Here is a 25,048-nt window from a genome sequence, read left to right as displayed (position 1 = left end):
CTGCGCGCGCTCCGCCAGCCTACCTCTGCGGAAGGCGGCCGGGCGCCTCGGCGGGCGCCGCAGCCCCTGCGGAATGGAGCGGGAGCCCGGCGACGGCAGCCTCTTTTTCCGCGGCCTCCAGAACCGCTCCCAGGAGAAGGTGAAGCTGCGGAAGAGAAAGTCGGCCTTGTACGTCGGCGCCCAGAAGAGCTCCGGGCGGCGCGGAGGTGAGCGAGGGGCGGGGTCGCCCCGGGGGAGGCGAGCGCGGGAAGCCGCGGGCTCGGAGCGAGGGCTCCATCTGCTGGGTGGGGGTGCCAAGAAATCCAAGAGCGCTCCCGGCGGGCGGGATCCTCGAGCCCCGCCGCCCCCCTGCACCGGCTTCTGCTTTATTTAACGCCGCCCTCCCCCAGCCGTGCGCAGTGAGGAGGCGCGACGCCACCCTGTTTTAGGGAGGGGGCACCCAGGCCAAGAGTTACCCAAGCCTTAGCAGCTAGGGGGGCTGATTCCTGGGGAGGCACCAGCTCTGACTCCGCCTGCTTCATTTGCCCACTCCGCCTTCTCTCTGGTCTGGATGTGCTGTTGGCCGGAGATAAATCACCCCAGCAAGTTGGGGGCGGGGGGTATTTAATATCAAGATGCACTTCTCATTCATTAAGTATTGCCTGCACGCCTTTTGTGTGACAAGGACCGTAGGAGCGGCAAAAAAGAATGCCTCGTTACTCCTTCAGAAACCTGAGACCAAGAGAGGGGAAACCTATAAATTCAATAAAAATTGTAATTTTTAAAAAGGGGGAAACCTTTTTGCTAAATGAAAAGTGAGGATGGAAAAAAAGTGAGAGGGCACATGCGCGGGTTGCGGGCTAGATCCCCGGTCGGGGGCGTGCAGGAGGCAGCCGATCAATGACTCTCCCATTGATGTTTCCCTTTCTCTCTCCCTCTCACTTCCTCAATTTGAAATCGATGAAGATATATTAAAAAAAAAAAAAGTGAGGAGGATTGGGGAGGGGAGGAGGGGAAGGAAGCTGCGCCTCAGCTCTCGGGATTTCTTTGCCTAACCTGCAGCTTGTTAGAAGTTGCATCCCATCAGGGTTAAGGATAGTAACAACAATCAATTACCATGCTTTCAACAGACTTAGAGGTGAACTTTTAGGTATTCAATTGTTCGAGGGGGGAGGGCAAGGTTTTCTAACAGCAGAGGTAGTCCAGTGAGGTGTCTTTAAGTGTTTCTGGAAGATGAAAGTTCAGGTGGGGCATGTATATTGTGTTAAATGTACCAACTGAGAAACATTTAAAATGTGTTTCATGAGAAGGGAGGAGACTAGCAGGAACCCAGAATAATAGCAAAGAATCACAGTGAATCAGAGGTAGGTTGCAAACTCAAATACTCAGGCGGCCAGCACAGGCCAGGCTAAATAAGTCAAAGCCCCCTATATTTCAGTACCACTCACTTGTTGCCTGTTGCACTGTGTTGCCCGATACTAGTTTTGAAATGCTGCAATAGACTAATATAAATTCGGACTTCTAAAATTGTGCTCACCTGAGGACATACTTTACTGATTTTTACTGAGGGGGGAGGGAGAGAGGGATTGGGGAGGCGGAGAGAGAAATATCAGTGTATGAGAGAAACATCAATCCCCTCCCATACACTCCCCCACCGGGGATCAAAACCGAAACCTAGGCATGTGTCTTGACCAGGAACTGAACCTGCAACCTTTCAGTGCACAGAAAGCCACTCCATCTGAGCCACACCGGCCAAGGCACTAAATTCAAATTTTTTAAAAATACTGTGTTTCTCTCTCTCTCTCCCTCCATCTCTAAAGTCAATTTTTAAAAAAATTTTTTTTAAAAAAAGTACAGATCATTTTATAAGCCACTGTTTGGCACATATTACAAAGAGTTGCTTCCTTAGTAATTTGTTAGCTGGTTTCTTCCATTAGAATCACATATAGGATAACCTAATCCACGTGGCTAAGACCCAATCTCTTTTTCAGTATTTATTTTCTCTTCATACAGTAAGTTAAAAGAAAGATTGGTTAAATGAAAGGAGAGGGAAATCACCCAGTGGTGAGTTTCTGGCCCTTATATAACTCTGGGCCCAGGTGTGCTTGGAGAGTAGTGCGGAGGGGTCAGAGTTCACTACTGTACCTTAACAGAGCCTGAGCAAGGGGCCAACCAGGGCAGCAGATTTTAGTTCTGTAAACAGAATTGCCTGACTTTTGTGCAAAAATTACCTGTTTTGTTTTTCAGATCTTTTTGGTGAAAACATTTATCTGGTCTTGTTTACCATAGCATTACGAATATGTAACTGCTTTTTAGTCCAGACAAGTTTTGTTCCAGATGAATACTGGCAATGTCTTGAAGTTGCACATCATATGGTTTTCAAATATCCTTTGTCGTTTCTTTTCCAGATTATGAATGTGTATTCATCTTAGGAATTGTATTAGTTTCTGTTATACATTTCCAGTTAATCCTCCATATTTTCTCCAAATAATTTTAATTTATCAAAGTATGCCATTATTTTATGCTAATATTTCTTCTATATATTTCTCTGATGTTAATGTACTTGAGTTAACCTTTAGCTCAGTACTGTGGAGAAAATATTTGAAGTAAAAAACACATTCCTGCCTTGAAGAAGAGTTTAGTTAGCCAATTGCATTTTTAACTTAAATATTTAGTATAAAGTGCTGTGTTTTTAAGCTGTGTCAAAAAGTAAGTTTTATATATGGGAATGAAAGTAGGTTTTGTTTCAATGCTACTGAACATTAGTCCTTAATATTACTAATTATGGTTATTTGACCTGGGAATGGACAGAAAGATTGAGGGGTTACACTTACCCCTTAATCTTTGCAAGCATTTACAAGATTCTACATATTTTGGGGAAAGACAGTGTTCAGTTGATGGTAAGTTTAAATACAAGTAATCAAAATAGTTCTTAAAAGTAGATTTATTCTATCCTTGTTTAAAGTTTAGTCTATATTAACTAAATGGTATTGTTGCTATCATGAAATTTTTTTTTAAAAGGCTACTGTTGCTAAACTCTGGCCATATCTGGAAGTGCAGGGTCCCAAAGACATGCTGTGATGTAACTAGAACACAAGACCAAGCATGAAAGTGTCCTGCTGGGAGCAATCCAGTTAAGATTTTCAGAATGATTACATTATATATTAGTTATTTGGACTTTAGAAGTATATTTCCTTCATAAAGAAACGAGAGCAGGTTGTATTTTTTTTAACTTGTGAGCTAAAGACCATGTTATATGAGCTTATGAAGACTAAATACATATAAACACACTCAGAATTTAAGTGTTGAAATTAAAACTTAGGAGAAAAATCAATTTGACAAAAATTTAATGAGATGCGCAAATCATTGTGCTATGTTGTAATTAGGCCTCAATAGTTAATAGGGTTGTAATTCCTGGATTGTGTATTTCTGGGGTTATTTGCCAGAAGAGGATACAAAGGAAGAATTAATAGTACAAAAGTTTCTCTACCTCACTGTTAAGATCCTTTAAGCTGTCAAGTTGGACTCAGAACTCTGGGCCTTCCCAATTTTCTGTTAGGGAAGTACCTACCCCAGGACTCCAAAGGCAGTCCAAATCCTGAGGGTTTTTTGAAGCCTGAGAGACAGTGAGGTTCTGAGACTTTTTTTTTTTAAGGCAGTGTTGTACCCTCCCCTTTGCAGTGATATTTGATTCTCCATTACTGAGAAACAAGGATCAGACCTGTAAAACACATGCTTCTCATGGAAATATCCTGAGCGGTAGCAGTTTCACTGACACAGGTAGAACTTAGGAGCTGTGAATTCTCTTTTCCCAGGGCTACCCACTAGCATGTAGATCATGCAAGGGTATCCATAAAGTCTAGAACCACAGGCAGATACACATGTCATCAAGGAAATCTTATATCCCAGGAAATAGGTTATATTACAAATGAAGGGGTCTTCAATATACAAAAACTTCCTATTCCTCCAAGACCTGTCTACTGCCTTCAACCTGAAGCTGACCCACCTGGCACAGTGAAATAGTTTGCTGGCTATTTAAATTAAAATTACTAGTGTTGAAATTGTATTAATATATGCGTGTGTGTATGTATATTACCTTGGACGTTTCCATGAAAAATAAATGTAATTTTTGTAGAAAACCAGCTATTTTTGCAGAATAGAATAATACAGTATATCTACTTTTGTACTAAGAATGGCTTTCAATTGATAATTAGATTAGCTTGATGTCTTATGATAATTCAGTGTGAACCAACAAAGGTTTTTAATTTTTATTTTTTTAATTAATGAAGATTTGGACTCCTAGACTTGCCCAAGCACTTCTGTCTGCTATAGCCGACTTGAGGCTTTACTCATTAATGAAGCAACTAGAAAATCAGCAAGTAGCAAGATGGGTGGTAAGTCCTAAACACTTTAGAAACTATATGGCAGTTATTTCATTCCTATGAGTATGAAACACATGGAACAATGTTGATTCCCAAACCAGTTTCAGAAAACAATTCATACAACTTTATAGAGGTACTCCCATAATTAAGAAGAGTAAAATGCATGCGGCACACGCCGTCTCTCTCCTGATCGGGCTCTAGGCGGCAGAAGTCACTGATGCCCTCAAACCCTAGGAGACAGCCTCTGGAAGCACCTTCATTCTTCCAAGCTGTCAGTCCTTGCCTCACTTTCCATAAAATTCAGTAGGAATAGTTCACCTCACAAATTACCTAGGCCATTTACAACCCTGTTCCTCTACCTGAGACTATTCCTCTACCTGAGACTCAGCCTGAGAAATACCTTTTCACTGAAGCACTGGTTTCACTGAAACACTCTGGTGTTTTTGAAATAGCTGGACCATGTAAGGGAAAGGGTGTGGTGTAGAAGGCTGTCGTTTGTCATTTAGCTTATTTCAGTGGGGAGATAGATTCCTGATCTCCCATTCAAATCTTGAATGGATTTTTCCATTTAAATCATATCCTGAAGAGTGATTGGATGCTGTAGTACTGCTGTTACTTCACTTTGGAAATAGATAGGTTCCAAATTCCAACGTACCAATTCACCAACACATTTCTGGAATTTATTATAATTATTAATAAATATTAACAATTTACTAAAATTAACAGGACATATTTCTACAGGTAGTGTGTTGATTTTCATTAAAAAGACAGATTGGTTTAGCAAATGAGCCCTTGCTAACTGATTCCAGGATAAAGACAGTTTCTATTTTGTGCTTATATACACTGCTGAAGGCTCAAACTAAAATGACAAAGGCATAATGCCTTTGAAGTCCTTCCTCCAAAGTAGCAACACTAGGTTCTTCTAGTTTAGGAAAAGCCTTTAACTCCACAAAAATTGGGAACAATTTTTAACGGTTATATTTGAAGAGCTAGGAAGCTAGTACACCTGTGTAACACCCTTCCATCAACTAACAAGCTTCTTTTGTTGTTTTGTAGACTTAATGATGCTTCTGTTTGTGTAGTCTTTTAAAAACTGGTTTAAAAATATAATTTTCAAATTAAAATTTAATGATGTTTCCTGATATTTTTTCTCTCTCCTGTGTTGTCTTAATTTTTCATCAAGAAATAGGGCAACATTCCAAACCAAGATCAATATAAAGTAAATTTACTTGTTAGTAACATAAGACAATTTGAGGAATACTGATCAGGAGAATACAGTTAAGAATTTTAATTCTCTATAACCTATATCATTAAAAAGTCGTGTTTTGTGTCTTTTATTAGCAGGAAGTGAGATTTAAATCAAACCCAATGCCATAAAAATGTATCTGAAAGTATAAACTACTTTAACAAATATAGATCTGATATCACAGACTGGTATTGATATAAATTCTTAAAAACAATGTTTGGACAGGCCTACTTTTAACATTACTTACCTTTTGATGTGATTTTTGCATTATTTGGACTTGCTTGCTATTTTCCATAGACTTATGATAACACTAACTAAATTTTTCCATTTCCCACTCCATATATGTTTGCTCATATTTGTTCTTAGTTTTTTTGCCAGTTGTGCTCTTGGTTCACATGGTATTGCTGTACCAGAACTCTTACAAACACCATGGAAACTGTTCTCACTGTAATTGCTCTTTTCTACTACCCTTTGGAAGGTTCAAAGTCTATGAACAGGTGAGATGTATTACTGTTTATGTACAAAACTCTAAAGCATGGTTTTGAAAAAAATCTTAAATATCAAAATATTGCAGTGTCCAGTAGACCCCCCTAATGTTTATGAAGGTTATTAGAACCACAGATATTCAATTGATGCATTTATTATAGCTGGAAACAGATATACTCAAACTGGATAATTAAGGAGAGGTTAATAAAAAGACAGTTTACAGAGGTGTAGACAATGTTTAGAAAAGCCAATAAGGGATACCACAGTGCCCCAGGACTAGTCTCAGCAGTAAGTTTCTATTACCCTGTGGCCCCAAGGAGCAAGGAGAGGAAACACTACTAGAATCCATGCAGAGCTATGACTTTGAGAGGCCCCAACAGGAGACAGCCTGCCTTTAGCCATAGGAAGGGAATTCAGGGAATAAAATATCCTGACTCAATTCTTCTGTCCCCCAGTGAGCCAAAGCCAATCGGAAAACAAGATACCCCACTGACAGTCCATACAGGTCAGCCTCCCTGCACATGGAGTAGGTGAACAGAGCTAGGAAGGCAAATAGAAAATATATGGACCTAATTTGGGCACATACATATAAACTGGGGAAGCAAATACCAAGCCAAGGGAACAACGTGAGCAAAGGCACAAAGCTGTAAAGGGGCTTCATTGTGTTCTGGGCAGCTTGTCCAGAGTAGCTAATGTGTGGTAGGATGCATGGGGGGGGGGGGGGGGAGAAGAGTAAGGGATGAGACTGAAAAGGGACTTCGCTCTTTTCCAGAATTTGAACTTTAATCTGTAGGTTGTAGGGAAACATTGGAGGCTTCTGAGAAGCATGGCATAATCATATCTGATTTAGAAAGAATTCTCTTGTAGTAGCTGTATTCAGGATATAATGAAAGGGAGAAAGCCAGAATTTGAGTCTAGTTAAGAAGCTAGTGTCCACGCCCGGCTGGGCGTGGCTCAGCGGTTGAGCATCAACCTAGGATCCAGGCGATCAAGGTTCGATTCCCGGTTGGGGCATATGCCCGGGTTGTGAGCTCGATCAATGGCTCTCTCATCTTTGATGTTTCTATCTCTCTCCCTCTCCTTTCCTCTCTCTGAAATCAATAAAGATATATTTAAAAAAAAAAAAAAGCTAGTGTCCGTTCTAGGTGGTTGTGAGGAAGAAATTAAGATCATTTCTGCAGACTCTTGACTGCAAGAATAGGCATTCAGTTAAGTTATCTATATGATAAGGATTTTATTACAAGACAAAAAGTAGAAATAAGGAAAATAGACATCTTAGGTTCATGGCCATGCCTGGAATAAAATTACAGAATAACTCAGCCACATAAATGAATTCGAAGGTTATGCAGAATGCAAGGTAGTTTTGGGGAATGGCTGTTTGCTTGTGCCTTTATAGCCCAGCCTATGAATCCCTGCTTTAGCCACCCATCAGTTTGAGGCTTAGCCAGTCTGTCTACTTCTGTTCTCATTACCAATTGCCCCACTTCCTTTGCATCTCACATTCACTTTGAGAGAATCTGATTAGGCCTCTTAAATGTCATTGTCCCTATCTGGACAGAGCTTTCACACTGGCCAGCCTTAGATTGGCTACCTGGGCTCAGATGTCCTTCTCCAATTCAGTCAGGAAAGGAGGGTCATGTGGGACAAATGACCGCTATATAAGCATTCTTTCTGTTACAGGTACTATTCCTTGCCTGACAATAAATGACATTTTGCAAACACCTTTAAAAATACAAGTATTGTACATGAAAGATTTTTTTTAAGGGTGGTATGAGAATATCTAAGCATTGATTTCTGTAAAATGAGAATCTATTAAAATTGTATAGCACAGGACTACTGCAAAGTAAGTGCTCAATAAGTATTAATAACAATGATGTTGTTATTAAGTGAAGGAATATTTCTGGGCAATACCAAAAAAAAAAAAAAAAAACCCAAAAATGATTACAATGACTATGGAAAGATTCCAGCCAAATGACAGGACTTGATATAAAATGATGGCAGTGGGAATGGGAGAGAAACAGTGATATATGAATGAGAAGTTGCTATTTAAGGTGACTCCAAAGTTTTAAGACTGAGAAACTGAGTGATACTATTAACTTACGTACTAGGCACTGAACAGATTTGAGGGAAAGTTGTGGGAATTACTTCAGACACTTTGATTTTGAATGCCACTAAGAAATCTATGTAGAAACATTCAGAAAGGAGTAAGAAGCCCAAGTCTGAAAATTTGGAGTGAGATTGGGACTAGAAATACACATTTGGTTGTCCTCCAGGGAGTTTCACTACAGCAGAAGTTACAATTAGGCTGTCTGCAAGTCAGACCAAGCCACAACTATGTTTTATTTCACTTGGCAACATTTTAAAATTGGATGATCTTACATAATATCTGGATTTCTCGTTTTTGTTGAAAGAAAAAAGGGAGGTCTAACAACATTTTGGGCCAGGATTCCTTCATGACAATATCAGAGTCCCCACCTGACCAACATCACTCATTTTTATTACTTACCTGATCTGTGTAAGCATTTGAATTTGAAATTTCTGGTGGTACATCCTCACCAACATTAGAAATTCTTTACAATTATTTATTATTTGTTGGGTATATAATAGTATAATAAAGTTGTTTTCTTTTCCTAGCTTTCAATTTTTAGCAGGACTAAGTATATTTCCAGGTGATAACTCACTGCCTGTGGTCCATGATTAAATTATCACATAATCTCCTTCAACCACTTACTGAAAGAAGTCTTAGTAGTAAAAACCCACATTTCTATCATATAGGTTTTATAGGCAGGCTTTTTATCGGTTGTACATACACATCTTTCAGTTGGATAAAATTAACAGCTTACTTTCAAAACAAAATCATATGGACTCAGAAGCCCATCATAGCCTAAATGATCCTAATGTTTCTTTAAATGCATTTGGTTTCTTCCTGAGAAAATGGTTTTATGTGACTTTTATATCCTTATGAGAGACTTGATAATTTTTCCATCAGGAAAGCAACTGGCAGAGTTGTGTAGTTAAAAGTTAGTATACCTTTCAGCAAACATGACTAACATTAAGACAAAGAATAACTGCTTATTTCAAAATACCAGAATTGGGATATTGGAGATGGAAAAGATCTTAGATATTACCCCTTTTTATGGATGAGAAAAATTAAGAGCCAGAAAGTGTAAGTAACTTTCCCAAGTTCACAAAGCTATTTATAACAAAAGGAAAATGTTCTTTTTTTTAAATGTTGTATCACAGTATAAATAGATAACTTCTAAACTCACTTCCTAGTTGTCTTGACAATACATTTTCCTTGTTTACAGTGTAAAGTACTCATCCTTGGTGGCACTTGCCTTCATCATTCGCCCCACAGCAGTCATTCCATGGATACCTTTGCTCTTCAGACATTTCTGGCAAGAACAGAGAAAGCTTAATCTTATTCTACATCAGTTTTTACCTGTTGGGTAAGTATTGCTACAATCCACCTATTAATTTTAATAACTTCCAAATTATATACTATAAACAAGATTTTTACATCTTTCAGTCAATTGTTTTATCTTCTGTCAATGACAATTGTCAGATCAAGGAAACAGAATATTTCCAAATTTATATTGTAACATTTACGATTCTAGTTAAGTACAAGAATTTTAATTTGCCTAAATGAGTAAGAATCTTTGCAATTTTTCTTAGAACTGTCCTATACTTCCTAAATATTTCTGATACATTTTAGAGATACTTGATTCTTTTACATTTGTACAGGGCTTTATAATTTATAACGGGCATTCACATTACCTTATGATTTTCAAAATTCTTGGATCTAGGCAATGTAGGTGTTTTTGTTTTGTAGAAGAAACGGGGCTTGGCGAAATTAAAACTGAGTTAGCCAAAGTCGCTGGGTTGGTTGCTATAATGGAACTAAGATTGAAACCCAGGTCTTCTAACTACCTTTTGAGCTCCTAGGATCAGACTTAACCCAAGTACTAGTAGAGTATCCAAAGCAGTTATTAATAAGGTATGAATGTGAATCTTTTTAACACACTAGTATTCACTCTGTACAAGTATTTTTTGGTAGTATTTAAAAAGGACTAAGTCATCTGGTGACTAAAACACTGTTGTCATTTCTCAGATTTATAAAAATCGTTTTGAATATATTACCTTCACTCAGGAAATATTTAACCCTAGTATGTGCCAGGTGCTGTTACAGATGCTGGAGATAGAGCAGTTTAACAAAACAAAAGTCCCTGCCCTCATGAAGTTTACATTCTAGTGAGGAAAGACAGCTAAAAACAAATATATTTGTAATATATTTCTCAATTGACAGTAAGTTCTATAGGAAAAAAAAGAGTAATTCGGAAGCCCCCACCGTGATAAGGTGACATTGGAGCCAAAAACTAAAGGAAATGAGAGAGTGAACCATGTAGATAACCTGAAAGAATATTCCAGACAAAGGGACCAAAGTGCAAAGACCTTGATGCAGGGGTTATTTGGCATTTTCAAGGAAGAGCAGAGAAACTGGAGTGGCTACAGAAGAGTAAGCTTGGGACAGTGTGATAATGAAGTCAGAGGAAGAGCAGGGGCTCAGGTCCTGAAGGCTTTTACACTGAGGGAGATGAAAATCCTTTCTACTCTTAGCAGGATGATACAGTTTATTCACTCAGAAAGCCAACATCTTGACAATTCATGAGAGACCATGAGCTAGAGACATCCAGCTAAGCCATACTTGGCTGGATTCTTGACTCAGAGAAACTGAGAATAATAAATGTTCATAGTTTCAAGTTGTCAAGTTTTGGGGTAATTTGTTATACAGCAATAGATAATACAGTGTTTATTTTTCAAAGTTTGCTTAAGTGCAGCTTATGTAATGAAAGATCTTTCAGAATGTGTAAATCCATATTCAGTATATGAAACTAAAGCATTTCTAAAGTGGCCTTTTTTTATATTTACACTGTGGAATACTATGCAGCTGTAAAAACGAAGGATCCCTTACCCTTTGAGACAGCATGGTGGGACCTGGAGAGTATTATGCTAAGCAAAATAAGCCAGTAAGAGAAAGGCAAGTATCACATGATCTCACTTATATGTGGAATCTAATGAATAAAATAAACCAATGAACAAAACATCCAGAGACATAGAAGCATGGAACAAACCGACGACTCTCAGAGGGAAGGCAGGGGTAGGTGGGTGGGGAGAGATTAACCTAAGAACTTACATGCATATATGCTTAACCCATGGACACAGACAATAGTGTGGTAAAGACCTGGGGAGGGGGGTACAGGGTAGAGGGGATCAGTGGGGGAAAATGGGGGACATTTGTAATACTTCTAACAATAAAGATAAATTTTAAAAATAAAGTGGCTTTTTTTTACGTGGCTTGATGTAAGGCATTTGCAAAGCCATATGCCAATATTGGATTTTCAGTAAGTTCAGAATATGCATCATCCTTCTTTTTGTTTTTCAGATTTGTCACTTTGAGTTGGTCTTTGATAATTGATCGCATATTTTTTGGTCAAGTAAGTCAAATGTATTAAACTATTTTCAATCTAACCATTACACTAAAAGCTCAACCTGGTTTTTAAATGCATGAATATTTAAGAACATAGGCAAGTCATTTTTTAAAAATGATATGGGTTACATTTTTTAAAAACTGCTAGTATATGCCTTTGGTTCAATTTGTTGTGCTTTATAACAGAACTGTGTATTACTAGTTGAAGTTCAAAACATTCCACTTTTTAAGGCATTTTTATCAGGTTTGTAGCAATAAAGTTTTGATTTATTAAAATTATTTTAGCTGACCTCAAAGTAATCATCCAGAATTCAAATTAACCACTGGTTGGACATTTTAATCTCATGACTATAGGTTGTTTTTAAGTTCCCTATTTTTAAGTCACTTATGGGCTCTGGAATCAGATTGCTGCAGTTTGAAGCCTAGTGCCCTCATTATTAGTCTTGTGATGGACAAGTTACGTACCTTTCTTGCCAGTTTCTTTATCTGGAAATAATTGTGATACCTGTCTCATAACGTTGGGGGATTAAGTGAGTGTTGCACATATAATGCTTACAGTGGTACATTAGCTGTTGCTGCTGTTGATTCTTTTCTGTTGTGTACCATAATTCCAGTTGTAATGTTTTCAAAGCTTTATCTTACTAGGTAATGTGTGATATAAGGTACTAGAATAAAATTTTTATGTGGGTACCCCATATAAATTCACTCTTAAAAATTATTTTTAAGTGTTCTCTTTAGCTCTAATTCTGTCTAAAACTGTCCAGATTTGAATGTTTAGTCATGCTTTCTTAAATCTCAGAAACCTCATTTGTTTTACAAATGAACAAAGAACACATTAATGCTCAGAACATAAAAAAATGATTTTATATACTCATTAATCAAAAATTAGTGTAAACTATTGTTTGGTTTTTAGATCATTCCTGACTTAATGTCAAGATTCTGCCAACTTCCCTAATGCCAAAGATTCATACTTGGCACTAACACATTTCTGTTTCTTTCCTTTAACTATGCCAGTGGACTCTGGTTCAATATAATTTTTTGAAATTTAACGTGCTGCAAAATTTGGGAGCATTTTATGGTTCTCATCCATGGCATTGGTACTTCAGTCAAGGATTTCCGGTGGTTCTGGGTACTCACCTACCCTTCTTTATTCATGGCTGCTTTCTAGCCCCAAAGAGGTACCGGATACTTTTGGTAACTGTGCTGTGGACACTTCTAGTTTACAGGTAAGATTTTATTTATTCAAATAGTTAATTTTGATAATGTTACCAAGAAATTAAATTCTTCAAAAAGTAAACTGTTACCTTTTGGACATGCATTAATTAGGATTTGTTAATCAGGATTATTTAGCAGACAGGAAAAGTAGTAATTATGCTGGGCTCAGATAGAATGAATACTTCTGATATGTATAGTTTACTTAACAAGAATTACATTCCATTTTTAAGAAGTTGAACAAATTTCATTTGCTCTTTTTCAAAAAATAGAAACTACCAAAATTTTAAGTATTAAAGGACCAGAGAAATAATATTTTTAAATAAATATATATGTATCTTTGTTCCAAATTTGAGTAATGACTTATTTGGATTGGTAATAGAAATCCCATTTTTAGAATGTAATTGTACATTAGACATTGGGATCAAATGTTAGGATTACTTTTAACACATCACCTTATAACTAAAAAATGACACTGATTCCTGAAGTATGAAATTCAGTCTCAGTACTTGGAAGAACAGGTTGTATTAATTACACTTCTTTTAAATACATTACTTTCTCAAAGTATCATGTAATATGAGAAAATATTTTAATATTTTTTCTTTTATAGCATGTTGAGCCACAAAGAATTCAGGTTTATCTATCCAGTTTTACCGTTCTGTATGGTGTTCTGTGGTAAGTATTTTTGCTCAATATAGAAAAAAATTATATAGAAGTAGGTAAAAGAAAATAAGCTCTCCTCATTAAAATATTTATTTTCAACTAGGCTAAAAGAGAACTGCTTCTTAACTACAAAATAATTATGTTACTGCAGTATTCTCTTTCTGAAACCTAAATATCCTTTTTCCTGTGTCCTGTACAGTGAGATAAAATCATAAGGATCCAATATCCAAAGCATTTTTGGTGGTGGTATTTCTGGCTATTAAAAATCTCACTAAAAAGTAATAGAATGGTATGTCTATTTTAGAATAGCTACTTTAAGTTTATGGTTATTAAACTATTAAGTTCTTTGTTTCGTAAATGTAAATATATTTAGAGCTGTTAAAACTAGTTTTTAACGCTTTTGTTGCTTTAAGACTCACTCTGACGCACATGCAATTTTGTTAACCTTCACCCAAGAGTATTTTTTCCATTAATTTTTTAGAGAGAGTGGAGGGGGAGAGATAGTGAGAGAAATATCCATGTGAGAGAGACATCAATTGGTTGCCTCCCACACTCACCCCACCTGGGGTGGGGGATCAAGCCTGCAACCGAGGTACGTGCCCTTGACCGGAAATCGAACCCAAGACCCTTTAGTACACAGGCTGATGCTCTAACCACTGAACCAAACCAACTAGGGCTGCATTAGCAATTTTAAAAGTGACTCACACCTTATTTTTTTACATGTGACTTCTAAAGTTTTATATCATCCAGCTCTGGAAAATATGAATTTTTATATTGGTTTGGAAAAATTATGAATTGAAACTTTATTAACTTCAAGTTTAATTCAAAATAAATGACTGTTAGTTTCCTTCAAATAGTAATCACTAAAAGAAAAAATCAAAATCACAGGACTGGGAAGGGAAGAAATGAGTAATCAACAGGGACTGGAGACAGGGCAAAACTAGGGAGTTAATGGTATCAATTTTTTTTAATTAAAAAAGAACTCCAAAGAACCCAGAGTTAAGCAGCCTTCTTTGATCATGTATACAGTATCTCCTACAGACCTCAGATGTACTCTCTCCAGTTTAAGTACAAAAATACACTGTATATATTTATACATCTGAAGTACTGAAACCAAAGTTAATTTATGCCATTTTTTTAATCCTTACCTGAGGAAATGTTTATTGATTTTTAAAGAGTGGGGGAGGGAGAGAGAAACATCGATTGGTTGCCTCCCACATGCACCCCAACCTGGGTGGGGGATCTAACCCACAACCTTTCGTTGTATGGGCCAACACTCCAACCATCTGAGCCACCCTGCCAGGGCTATATCATTACTTTATGGTCTTATATACAATGCAGTCACATGTAACAATATAGGTATCTAACAACTATTTGGCAAGTCTTTTAATAGTGGGCCCATTTACCAGAGTAAATTTGTTCACGAATCAGTCATCTTTTCTTTTTTTACAAATTTGAGCTAGAATTAAATCAAGTTTGATTTTTGCCCGTGTGAGCATTGCCAGACTGTTGAAAGTCAAATGTGTGGTTTTGTTTGGTTAATTTAGGAAGTTGTTTTGATTTCATTTTTATAATCTGGGTCTTTCCAGCATTTCACTTGTGTGTGCATCTTTACAAAGTGTTTTAGGGAAAGACTGAGTTTTTTTAACCTCATTCCATCCAAAAGATGACATCTTTAAGTGTTAGGATCCCAGTAAACTCTTGCTCCCAATCCCAAAGACTTAGATAAAATGCTGGTGAGGGTTGAGCTCTTCTTGGGACAAGAATCAGCCTTTCTTCCATCCTGTGTCCACTCAGGAAGGATCCCTAAAGGACTGAGACCCACCAAAACCCCTGACCCTCTATTAGGATGCAATTTTTTTCCTGCACACACACACACCCCCAAGGTTCTTGAGTGAGCCAAAGATTCAGATTCTTAGGAGACTCATTAAGAGTTAGAACTCTTTTATGTTAAGAGCTTCTAACAATAGGACCAATTAAGTAGCAAGCTCACCTAGATATGTCTTTGGATGCTCAGGAACGATGTCAGACAACAATTCTCATCAGTTATTGATGTCTGAGTCTTTTTCTAACCACCTGAAATGTTGTTATATTGTGCTTCAAATGTCATTTATTCTATTCTTGTGTGACCTATTTTAACCTGATTTTATATAAACATGACACCTCTGTTGACCATTGCTGTGTAACAGGCCACCTTAAAATTTAATGGATTAGCCCTGTGGCTTAGTTGGTTGGATGTCATCGCACGCACCAAAAGGTTGCTGGCAGGATTCGGTTTGAGTACATGCCCGGGTTGCAGGCTTGACCCCCAGTAGGGGTCATGCAGGAGGCAGCTGATCAGTGTTTCGCTCTCACATGGATATTGCTCTCTCCTCCCTTCTCTAAAAATCAAAAGATCTTTTAAAAAATTTAGTGGCTTAAAGCTCCATTTATTTCTATTGACAAGTCTGTAGTTCAGCTGGGCAGTTCTCATCTCCTCTGAGTTCACTTACACAAATAAAACCAGCTGCAGATGGGGTGCACACAGCTCTACTGACCTAGGCTGGGCTCTCACGTTTGAGGTTCAGCTGACTACGTCTAAGGTACCTCAGCTTTTCTGTGCACACTCATTCTCCAGCAGGCTAGCTGGGGCTTGTTCACTTTGTTTGGGCAGGGTTCCAAGAGAAGGAACAGAAGTGTACAAGGCCTTTTTAGACTCAAGCATGGAACTGGCACTGTCACTTCCACCACTGTCCCAAAGCCAGGGCAGATATGAGAGATGAGAAATAAGCTTCAGGCTCATGTAGGGACTAGACATAGGAAGAGGAATAATTGCTGCCATTTTTTCAGTCTGCAGTAACTTTTCTTCTCTGAGTTTCCCTCAGTCCTATCCAAAAGTAGGACCTAATTCTAGAAAATGTACCCTCTGTGATTGGCTCTGATCCTTAGTGAACTGTATAACTCTGTGCCTCAGTTTCCTTATCTGTAAAATAAAGGTGCCATTGGTCTAGTGACACTGAAATTCTTTGAACCTGTCATTTGTGCTCGTTTCTGGCACCTGCTAATCCATTCTGGGTGTCTTTTTTGTGGGGGTTTTGTTTGTTTTTAAAATATATCTTTATTGATTTCAGAGAGAGGAAAGGAGACGGAGAGGTAGAAACATCAATGATGAGAGAGTCATTGACCGGCTGCCTCCTGCACGCCACCAACTGGGGATGGGGCCTGCAACCCGGGCATGTTCCCTGACCAGGAATCGAACCCCGATCGCCTGGATCCTAGGTTGACGCTCAACCGCTGAGCCACGCCCGGCCGGGCTGTGGGGTTTTTTTTAACCAGAGTAGCCAGTGCACACTTGTCTATTAGGCCCTTTGTTTCTCCACATGCTAATCTTTTTATGAAAATTACATAGGTGCATTATTTCAAAAGCCATAACATAAGGAGTTTTCTTTTACAAAATAATGCTTCCACTGCCCTCTCCCCCACTTCTCCTCCCCAGAGGCAATCACCCTTTTAAGTGGTTATTTTGTTATCTCTAGATTAAATGCTAATAACATGCTTAAAGATCTTGTGTTTTGGCTTTACCTATTGACTTCACATTATGGATGAAAATACAGCTTCTTTCCTTAGCAAAGTGGGACAAAATTTCTTATATCTCCCTCTGTGCCCAGTACTCTCATTATGGTTCTTAATAGTTCAAAGACTCTCTTCCCCACGCCCATTCTCCTGTATATTTCTTTCCAGAATTAAACTACCTTTTGTTCTTCTCATGTAAACAATGAAATCAAGTTGACTTTACAGCTTTCCCAAGGAATATTTAAAAATGAAAACATTAACTCAGAAATATCTCTAATCAGTAGAACTTAGATTTCTTAACATTGAGATTTCTAATAATTCTTGCCAAAACCAGGATGCATCCTTGCTACCCACCCCTCAGTGTTTGATGGGATCAGCGATGTACAGCCCCCAACTTTTCCATTCTCTTCATTACAATGAACCTTACCTGGGTTAGAAGGAACTCATCAGTCACTGCTGAAGAATACAGATTAACACACTAAAAATATCCAAAACTTAAAATGTGACTGTGTACATCAAGATAATTTATAAATAACAATAAATTACAATTAGGAGATATGGCTGAGTAAAGGAACCAACCCATGAGGCAGCTTCTTATATACTCAATTTTAAGATTATATCCTTAAGAGTTGTCAACTGGGACATAAAGGATTCAGAACACCTTTTTAACAGTAATCTAAGTGATTTAATAAGAACCCAGTGTATTATTATTATTATAAAAATACTCATGGCACACAAAAAATAAACCATCAGTGTCATCCTCTAACCATCTAGCCCCATTCCCCAGACACAATGATCCGTTTCTTATGAATTCTTCCAGAAATTTTCTATATACCCACTATTAAATCTTTTTGTAGGCCCAGATAACAGGAAATTAAATATTCTGGGATGTTATTTAGCACTGAGTTAACCACTATGTGAAATGAAGGGGCCTGTATTCTGACAGTCACCAGGGTTCATACTATGTCCTTGTTCTCATGGAAACTGCATGAGGCTGAGAGATTTCCATAAATGGTTTTATATGATAGAGAACATGTGTTCCCAGAATCTTCAGTAATTCAGTAAGTATAGTGTCTTATATTTCAACTTAGGTAATGCTAACTTTGTGGCTCTAGCTCATTTTAGGATGAATCCTTTTGCTGACAACTGCATCTCTGTATCTGTATATAAATTTAGTAGACTTACTGGATGGTAGCTATTAGGATCTTATTACCTCTTTAAAATATTAAAGAAACCATACTGTTTCACTATAAGAAAACCATGGATTCTGGGATTCTCTTGTGACTCAGTCTAGCACTCAAGCTGTTACCTTTCCAACTCTCCCTTTAACACCACTTTCTGAAATCCCCTTGGATAACTTTTCAATGATAGATGGCTTGAAAATCCTCAGTCATCAAATTCAAGACTATTCGACTATTCCTTCTCTTCCCAACACTACAGTATTTCTCCAAATATAAAGATTCATTTCTCACTGAAAGGACCCATTAGTCTAAAGTGAGCTAGCTTCTGCCTGGGCAGTGTGGCTCTGTGGTTGAGCATCGATCTATAATCCACGAGATCGAGGTTCGATTCCTGGTTGGGGCAGATGCCCAGGCTATGGGCTCAATCCCCAGTACGAAGCATGCAGGAGACGGCCAATCAATGGCTCTCTCATCATCAATGTTTCAATCCACCCCTCTCTCTGAAATCAAGAGACCTATTTTTAAAAAATAAAATAAAAAAATAAAGTGAGCTAGCTTCAGAAAGTGAAAATCACCACCTAACTTAGACCCCTTCAATACTGAGGAAGCCGGGAATGCAAGCCAGTATCTTTCTGCATTTGATGCAGAATGCCATTTTTACAACACTCACCACTGTGTATTCCATTTTGTATCAATCACTCATGCTTCTGTGTCCCTAATGCCATAGTTTCTGATAACACTTTAAATGAACATTTAGTGAATAAACAAACTATTAGTGAGGGACCCGCTTTAGAGGCCCATCGTATACTTATTTGAACATTCCTGAAAGCAAGTTACCTTCTAGGGCCCTGCCAGAGTAGGCTTTAATGTACCTTTTTGTAATTTGAGCCCACTAGGTAGATTTAGTTTTTGCCTGTCAACCCAAGAAAGCACTTAACTTCACTTTCAAGTTGTATTTGCTGATCTGTTCTGTGACTAGATTTATTACAGATAGCAGAACTTTTGAACCTTATTTCAGTTGTTAATAAAGCTAATTCTTTAGCTCTCATCTTTAGTAAGTTCCTCATTTTACCATTTGAAACATCTTACCAATCTAGGCTTAAGCTTTCAATGAAGGTTTGGGTCTCTTGATCTGGCTACCTTTTTTATCACACTTTCCAGAATGTTCTTTGGATAATCAGAGCTATTTTAAGTAGTGCTAGGTGAAACAGATGTGTGATATTCCAACTAGTGAAGGGAATCAACTATAGGTAATGTTATCTAAAATACTGATAGAGGAACAAAATTGAGCATTGCCGATTTCTTGCCCAAATTTCATTTCAACAATCCTTCCTAGGCCCACTTTATGTTAGTGTAGTTACACGGAAACAGTTCTAAGTTAATTTTATTCATCTTCAGTTATTTTTAGTGACTGAGCCAAGCTAAGACAGCTGATAGTAGTCACCTAGGTAATTAATGGTCATAGAAAATAGTACCTTGGCCCCAGTGGGAATTAGTGCTGAAATTTCAGGCAGGCTGTATGTAGATTGGATCCTGGATACCCAAATTCCAAAAGAACTATTATCTAGTTCTGTGAAGACGATGTATGTAGAGTATGAAATCTAATGTCAAGGAAGTTTACTAATAAGATTATTCTTTTCTACTGTAAAGGCCCCTTCTTTGATGATGTTTTCAACAGACTTTAATGTGCTCATTATCCGTGGATATTGCTAGAGTAGGACTAAACTTTTCATTTATCCTTCCATTTGTTCTACCAGATTTTTGCCACATTAAAAAAGGAAAATTGTTCAGCATCTCTAAATTGCCCAACACTAGGAGGGGAGATAGGGGGCCTTAGCTTCTCTTTTTCCGCAAAAAGAGACCCATGCCACCACTCATATAGTGAACACTGAAAATCTCCCAGGAGCCCAGTGAGGTATTTTTCTAACAAGACATTCCGCTGTATTTCCTCCAGAATTACTAAGACTTGTATGTATACAATCTATTGCTAGTGCTTGAGATATTAAAGAGAGAGGTAAATGGAATAAAAATCCTATTTATTTAGCAACTACTATATACCAGGACAGGCACTGGACATACCTTTATTACTAATACTTGAAAACGGTACTGTTATCCCATTTGCAGATGGGGAAACTAATGCTCAGCAAAGTAAAGCAACCTGTGCCAGAGCAAGAATTCAAATCTGGGTCTCTTGGTCTCCCTGGCCATAATCTTTCAATTATACTTCAATTCCTTTTTCTATAAAAAGGTCAAGACCGAGATGACAATGGACAATGACAGTGAATTGTCAGAGAAATTATAAAGGTGAACTACGGATTATACCTTGTTTGTCCACAACAGCATTACCTCTATGCTACTTCCACAAAAGATTATAAATGTATCTGCAATGAACATTTGCTCAGCTATAAGAAAACAACATTGCCAGTGTTCGGACTAAACATGTCTATCTTCATACAGGGTATTCACTAAACCACCTGAAAACATGGAAGAAACCAGCTCTAAGTTTCCTGTTTTTATCAAATATGCTCCTTGCCCTCTATACTGGTTTAGTTCATCAACGAGGTACTCTCGATGTCATGACTCATATTCAAGAACTCAGTTACAACAATCCCAATAAATCTGCAGCTTCAGTATTTGTAATGATGCCTTGCCACTCTACTCCTTTTTATAGGTAATAAAAGTTGTTCCACTATATGCTATTCTTAAGAAAATGAAACTACTTTAAAACTCAGATTCCTGGATTTAAATTAATTGATCACTGATCAAATGATTATAAAATATTTTGAAACTCCGTATTTATTCACTGGTGAATTTTAAAACATTTAAATTATGTCAGTGAAAATCATGTACCACTTTTAAATTTAATATCCTTTTTTAAAAATTTAAACAATTTAGATTTGCCATCAGATTTAATTATAGTATAAATTTCTAAGTTATTTGATGGTATTCTTAGTAAAGAAATTAAATTATCACTGACCTTACCACAAATCTTTGTGATACATACAGCTTATATGTATACAATTTTGAGTTAGTATCAAAACACTGCTTCTAGTCCAGATTTACTGCTGGACTTCTGCCCTTGTCTTAAACCAGTCTTTTTAATCTCTGGATATCAGTTGTCTCACCTGTAAAAGTTAGGAATTCAATGAGATGATTTCCTAATACTTGAATTAAGTGTTTCTGGGAATATAACAATAAAATTGTCTTAACTATGCAGGGCATTTAAAGACATCCATTTGGCTGTATGTTTATTTCAAGGTGTATTAGTTACTAATTGCCTAATAACTGTACAAGGCCAAACAGCCTTTCTGTAGAAAATTCTACATCTATTTAACTTAATTTGGCTGTAAACAATCTGAAGTTAATTTTCCATGTGCATATTCAGTCAACTTAGTATCAATGTTATCTTTTTAAGGTAATTTAACATTTTTTTGAATACTCTACTTATGTCAATCAATAAACAATTTTAAAAATTAGGATTGCCTAGCAAAAGCCACAGGTTAGATGTAAGACCCCAAGTACCCCTTCAACTTCAGCTTCCCCTACTATATAAAAAAAGACTAGTGCTAAAAGAGGGACATTCACCTTCCCTCCATGCTCACATTAGTGGTAACTCTGCAGAGAACAGGAATTCTAGAGGTACCAAGTTGTTTTCAATACATGGTTGCCGTGCTTGACTGTCACTAAGTTCTCATCTTAGGTTTTTTCAAAGTACACAATGCAGCAAAATAAGTCTGATGTCTACTTTGGAATACAAGGCTGCCAGCTATTTCTGCTTTGCCCTTTATCTCCAAAATTATAAAAGTCACAAAGTATTAGGTCTTCTGTAAATTTACTTTGTAGGCATTTCATACATAAAATAAACCTCTATCACGTATTTATTTTTATTAATATTTCCTGAGGCAAAGTTATAAACACGGCTTTTTGCATGGTTCAAGTAACTGGTGTTAACTTGTCATAATTCATCAGTCCGTCTTTTTTACATATACTCTAGTCTTTCTAGGCCACAATAAAACCATTACTTATTTGGATGTTAATCCGTGAACATAAATTGCTCTCCATTACTAAATCTTACGCAAATGTAAATAAAGGTTCTGCTGCTGCTGCACAGGTAGGTGGTGTGAGAATCACACTCCCCACCTTTGAGGAAAGCATATTAAAGGCTAGCTTCTTCACCTCAACGGGAATCCAGTTCAGATTCAGATTTCACATTTTGTTATGTAAAATGTTATATCTTAAGAGTAATTTGAAAACTTCCACAATACTTTTACTTCTTTTAATTGTAATGATAACTTTTCTTTTCATAGCCATGTCCACTACCCACTTCCAATGAGATTTCTCCAATGTCCCCCAGACCTTACTGGAAAAAGTCAGTATCTTGATGAAGCAGATATATTTTATCAAAATCCCTTAAGCTGGTTGTATAAAGAGTTTCACAACAATTCAACATTGCCTACTTACTTGATCATTTTCAACGTTTTGGAAGAGGTAAGGAAACGTGAAAAAAGGGAAAAAACGGTACTTTTATTTCACCTTTAGTCAACACTCAGGGAACTAGACAATACAACTTTTTTATGGTTCTTTTTAAGCCCTGTAATTTTGTAATTGGCCTTTTCCCTAGTCAAAATCAGCCCCAGTTCTATGTATATCAAGATACATATATTACTTACCATTATTTAAGAAACTGCACTGTTTTATTAAGGAAAGTTATACAGGCGAAAATCAGAATAAGCCATCCTAAAATTCTTGAAACAGTACTGAGCAAAATGTAGCCTTTATTTACTTAAACATTTCTTTCTAGGAAATCAGTGGTTTCCTAATTTCAAGAAACTATGAGAGAACTGCTGTTTTCTTCCACACTCACTTGCCAGAGGGTCGAACTGGAAGTCACATATACATCTATGAACGGAAGCTAAAAGGGAAACTCGACAGAAGATGAAGTTCTGGACTGTGTTTATATCTTTTCCGAGAAATGAGACACTGCTGCGTAGAAATACTCAGATGCTCCTTAAATACACTAATAAACACTGAATAAGATTCAAGGAACTAGCAAAAAATCTATGAACTGCTTTACCAAATATTACTACTGAGGAAATGTATGAAAAATATCACACAGTATAAAATCGTATATTACTACAATGCCCAGGTTTTAAATAAAGACCTTTAGTTTTCCTCATGGTGTAGTTTTATTGTTTCTTCTACAATATTCAGATGTGCAAGAAATTTCACAAGAGAACAAGTCAGCAAGCTCATAAGGCAGCAAATTCTTCACAAGTCAACGGGCTCTTGAACCCACAGAAAGACAAGAAGCAAGAGTAAGATTATAACATGTTAAAGAAGAAATTCCACCACAATGTACTTTTTCAAGCTCTACTGCAAATTTAACACAAATATTGGTGTTAATTACACTTCGTCATGTATGACTTGAGCTTGCTTTAAGCTTATATACTGAAAGGAAGTCTCATTTCATGCACAAAATCCGTGGCATGCCTGGCTCCCTTAACAGAACTATAATTGAACATTTCCAGTGCCAAAAAATACTCAGCAAAGCTAAACAACAGGAAAATGCAGGTTAGTAAGCTTTTGCTTGATGCTTCTGAGTAACAATATAAAGTCATCAAATGGACACTTAGAAATGATAAAAAGACAGTTATCTTGATAATTTCATCCTAGTTTCAACACCAAACATTGCAGAAAGCATCCATATTTGCTAGTTTTCTAATTTAATTTAATCGTGATGGTCAATATTTAGGGTCAAAAGGTAACTGCCCCAATTCTATTTCGACATTTGCCATGTGTCTTCCATTAGTGCGATCATATTTATGCCATTTACCTTCCCTCTTATAATGCTGTGGCTGAGGGTGCTTCTGCTCTTGTTTTCGATGCCTGGAGTTTTCAATATTTACTGTACGTTTCTTTTTATCTGGTCGACTGAAAGCAGTAAACACATTTTCGTCTATGTTAGAGTTAAATTTATTTAAACAAGAAACAATTTAAATGTTTTTCTCCATTAATCTATTATTTGAACACTCTGAGAAAGGATGTTAAATTAATCTGAAATATAATCATAGTATAACCATGCCAGAAAGATTCAGTATACTTTTATCCTATAGAGAGAAAAAAACACACACCAAGAAATGTGACAATAAAATAATGAGATGTGTTTCCATTATTTTTCTTCCTTTCCTGTAAAAATAAATCCCTCCCTATTTGCTTCATCCCTCGGTAATATATATATCTCTCTCTCTCTTACAAAACAAAGTCTCTTTTTTCTCTTACAGCTAAAATTCATAACCAATGCCTACATCTACTGGTTTCCTCTATCTCTATAATCAGGCTTCTGTCACAATGTCACTCAACCAGTCCATGATGCCATCAGGTTTCTATCACTACTTCTCTTGAAACAGTCCATAATGCCATCCATGGCCACCCAGTTCCTCAGCCAAGAAATCCAGTCCTCTTTTTTAAAGCATTTAACACACATATATTCCTTTACTTCAGATCATCTTTGAATGTTCACGATGCCACTTTTTGGTCTTGTCATTCTCAGCCGCCTTTTCCTACAACCCCTTAAATGTTGGTGTTCCCTAGGAGTCTGATGAATACCTCCAGCCTAGACTACACACACACTCACAGTCTGGGCTAGAGACAGTCATGTAACTACTAATGGCCAACTAATCCTCTCCATTTGGGTGCCAATAGGTGCCTCCAAGCACAACTCTCACTTCCAATTCCCCTTACCCAAAACCTGCTGGTATTCCTGATTTTGGTGATCTACCTAATTATAGACCCAACCCAAAAATCTGGAAATTATTACTTTCCACTTTTCTTTCACAAGAAATAACACTAATTTTACTTA

General features: G+C 37.2%; 3 protein-coding genes across 4 annotated transcripts in view; 1 reads left to right on the top strand and 2 right to left on the bottom strand.

Moving 5' to 3' along the window:
* The window catches only part of RAB27A (RAB27A, member RAS oncogene family), a 77,923-nt gene extending 77,645 nt beyond the window's left edge, over positions 1–278 (bottom strand). Inside the window, exon 1 of the mRNA XM_016224931.2 lies at positions 24–278. The gene's annotated coding sequence lies outside the window, so the exon portion shown is untranslated. The remainder of the gene's footprint in view (positions 1–23) is intronic.
* Positions 59–23,365, top strand: PIGB (phosphatidylinositol glycan anchor biosynthesis class B). The gene is made up of 12 exons (XM_016224920.2): positions 59–206; positions 2,227–2,362; positions 2,762–2,879; positions 4,269–4,373; positions 5,974–6,104; positions 9,402–9,542; positions 11,537–11,588; positions 12,596–12,807; positions 13,404–13,468; positions 20,647–20,860; positions 22,497–22,677; positions 22,991–23,365. The coding sequence occupies exons 1-12, from the start codon at positions 74–76 to the stop codon at positions 23,126–23,128; spliced, it is 1,626 nt and encodes a 541-aa protein (XP_016080406.1). The 5' UTR covers positions 59–73; the 3' UTR covers positions 23,129–23,365.
* CCPG1 (cell cycle progression 1) overlaps positions 22,694–25,048 on the bottom strand; it is a 42,094-nt gene continuing 39,739 nt past the window's right edge. For both annotated transcript variants that reach the window (XM_087821352.1, XM_016224907.2), the window contains one exon: positions 22,694–24,120. In XM_087821352.1, the coding sequence (XP_087677478.1) occupies positions 23,931–24,120 (190 nt within the window). In that variant the 3' untranslated portion in view covers positions 22,694–23,930. The remainder of the gene's footprint in view (positions 24,121–25,048) is intronic.

This window comes from Miniopterus natalensis, chromosome 1 (genome assembly GCF_054644295.1).
Source record: "Miniopterus natalensis isolate mMinNat1 chromosome 1, mMinNat1.hap1, whole genome shotgun sequence".
NCBI lineage: Eukaryota > Metazoa > Chordata > Mammalia > Chiroptera > Miniopteridae > Miniopterus > Miniopterus natalensis.
The sequence above is the reverse complement of the archived record's forward strand: the minus strand, read 5'-3'. Positions and strand labels throughout refer to the sequence as shown.

Excerpts from the sequence above, each read along its gene's own strand:
- PIGB (XM_016224920.2), top strand. The coding sequence starts at position 74 with ATGGAGCGGGAGCCCGGCGACGGCAGCCTCTTTTTCCGCGGCCTCCAG. Across the intron at positions 2,880-4,268 it reads AAGACAGTGTTCAGTTGATG|ATTTGGACTCCTAGACTTGC; the intron begins GTAAGTTTAAAT and ends TAATTAATGAAG. Across the intron at positions 4,374-5,973 it reads AGCAAGTAGCAAGATGGGTG|TTTTTTTGCCAGTTGTGCTC; the intron begins GTAAGTCCTAAA and ends ATTTGTTCTTAG.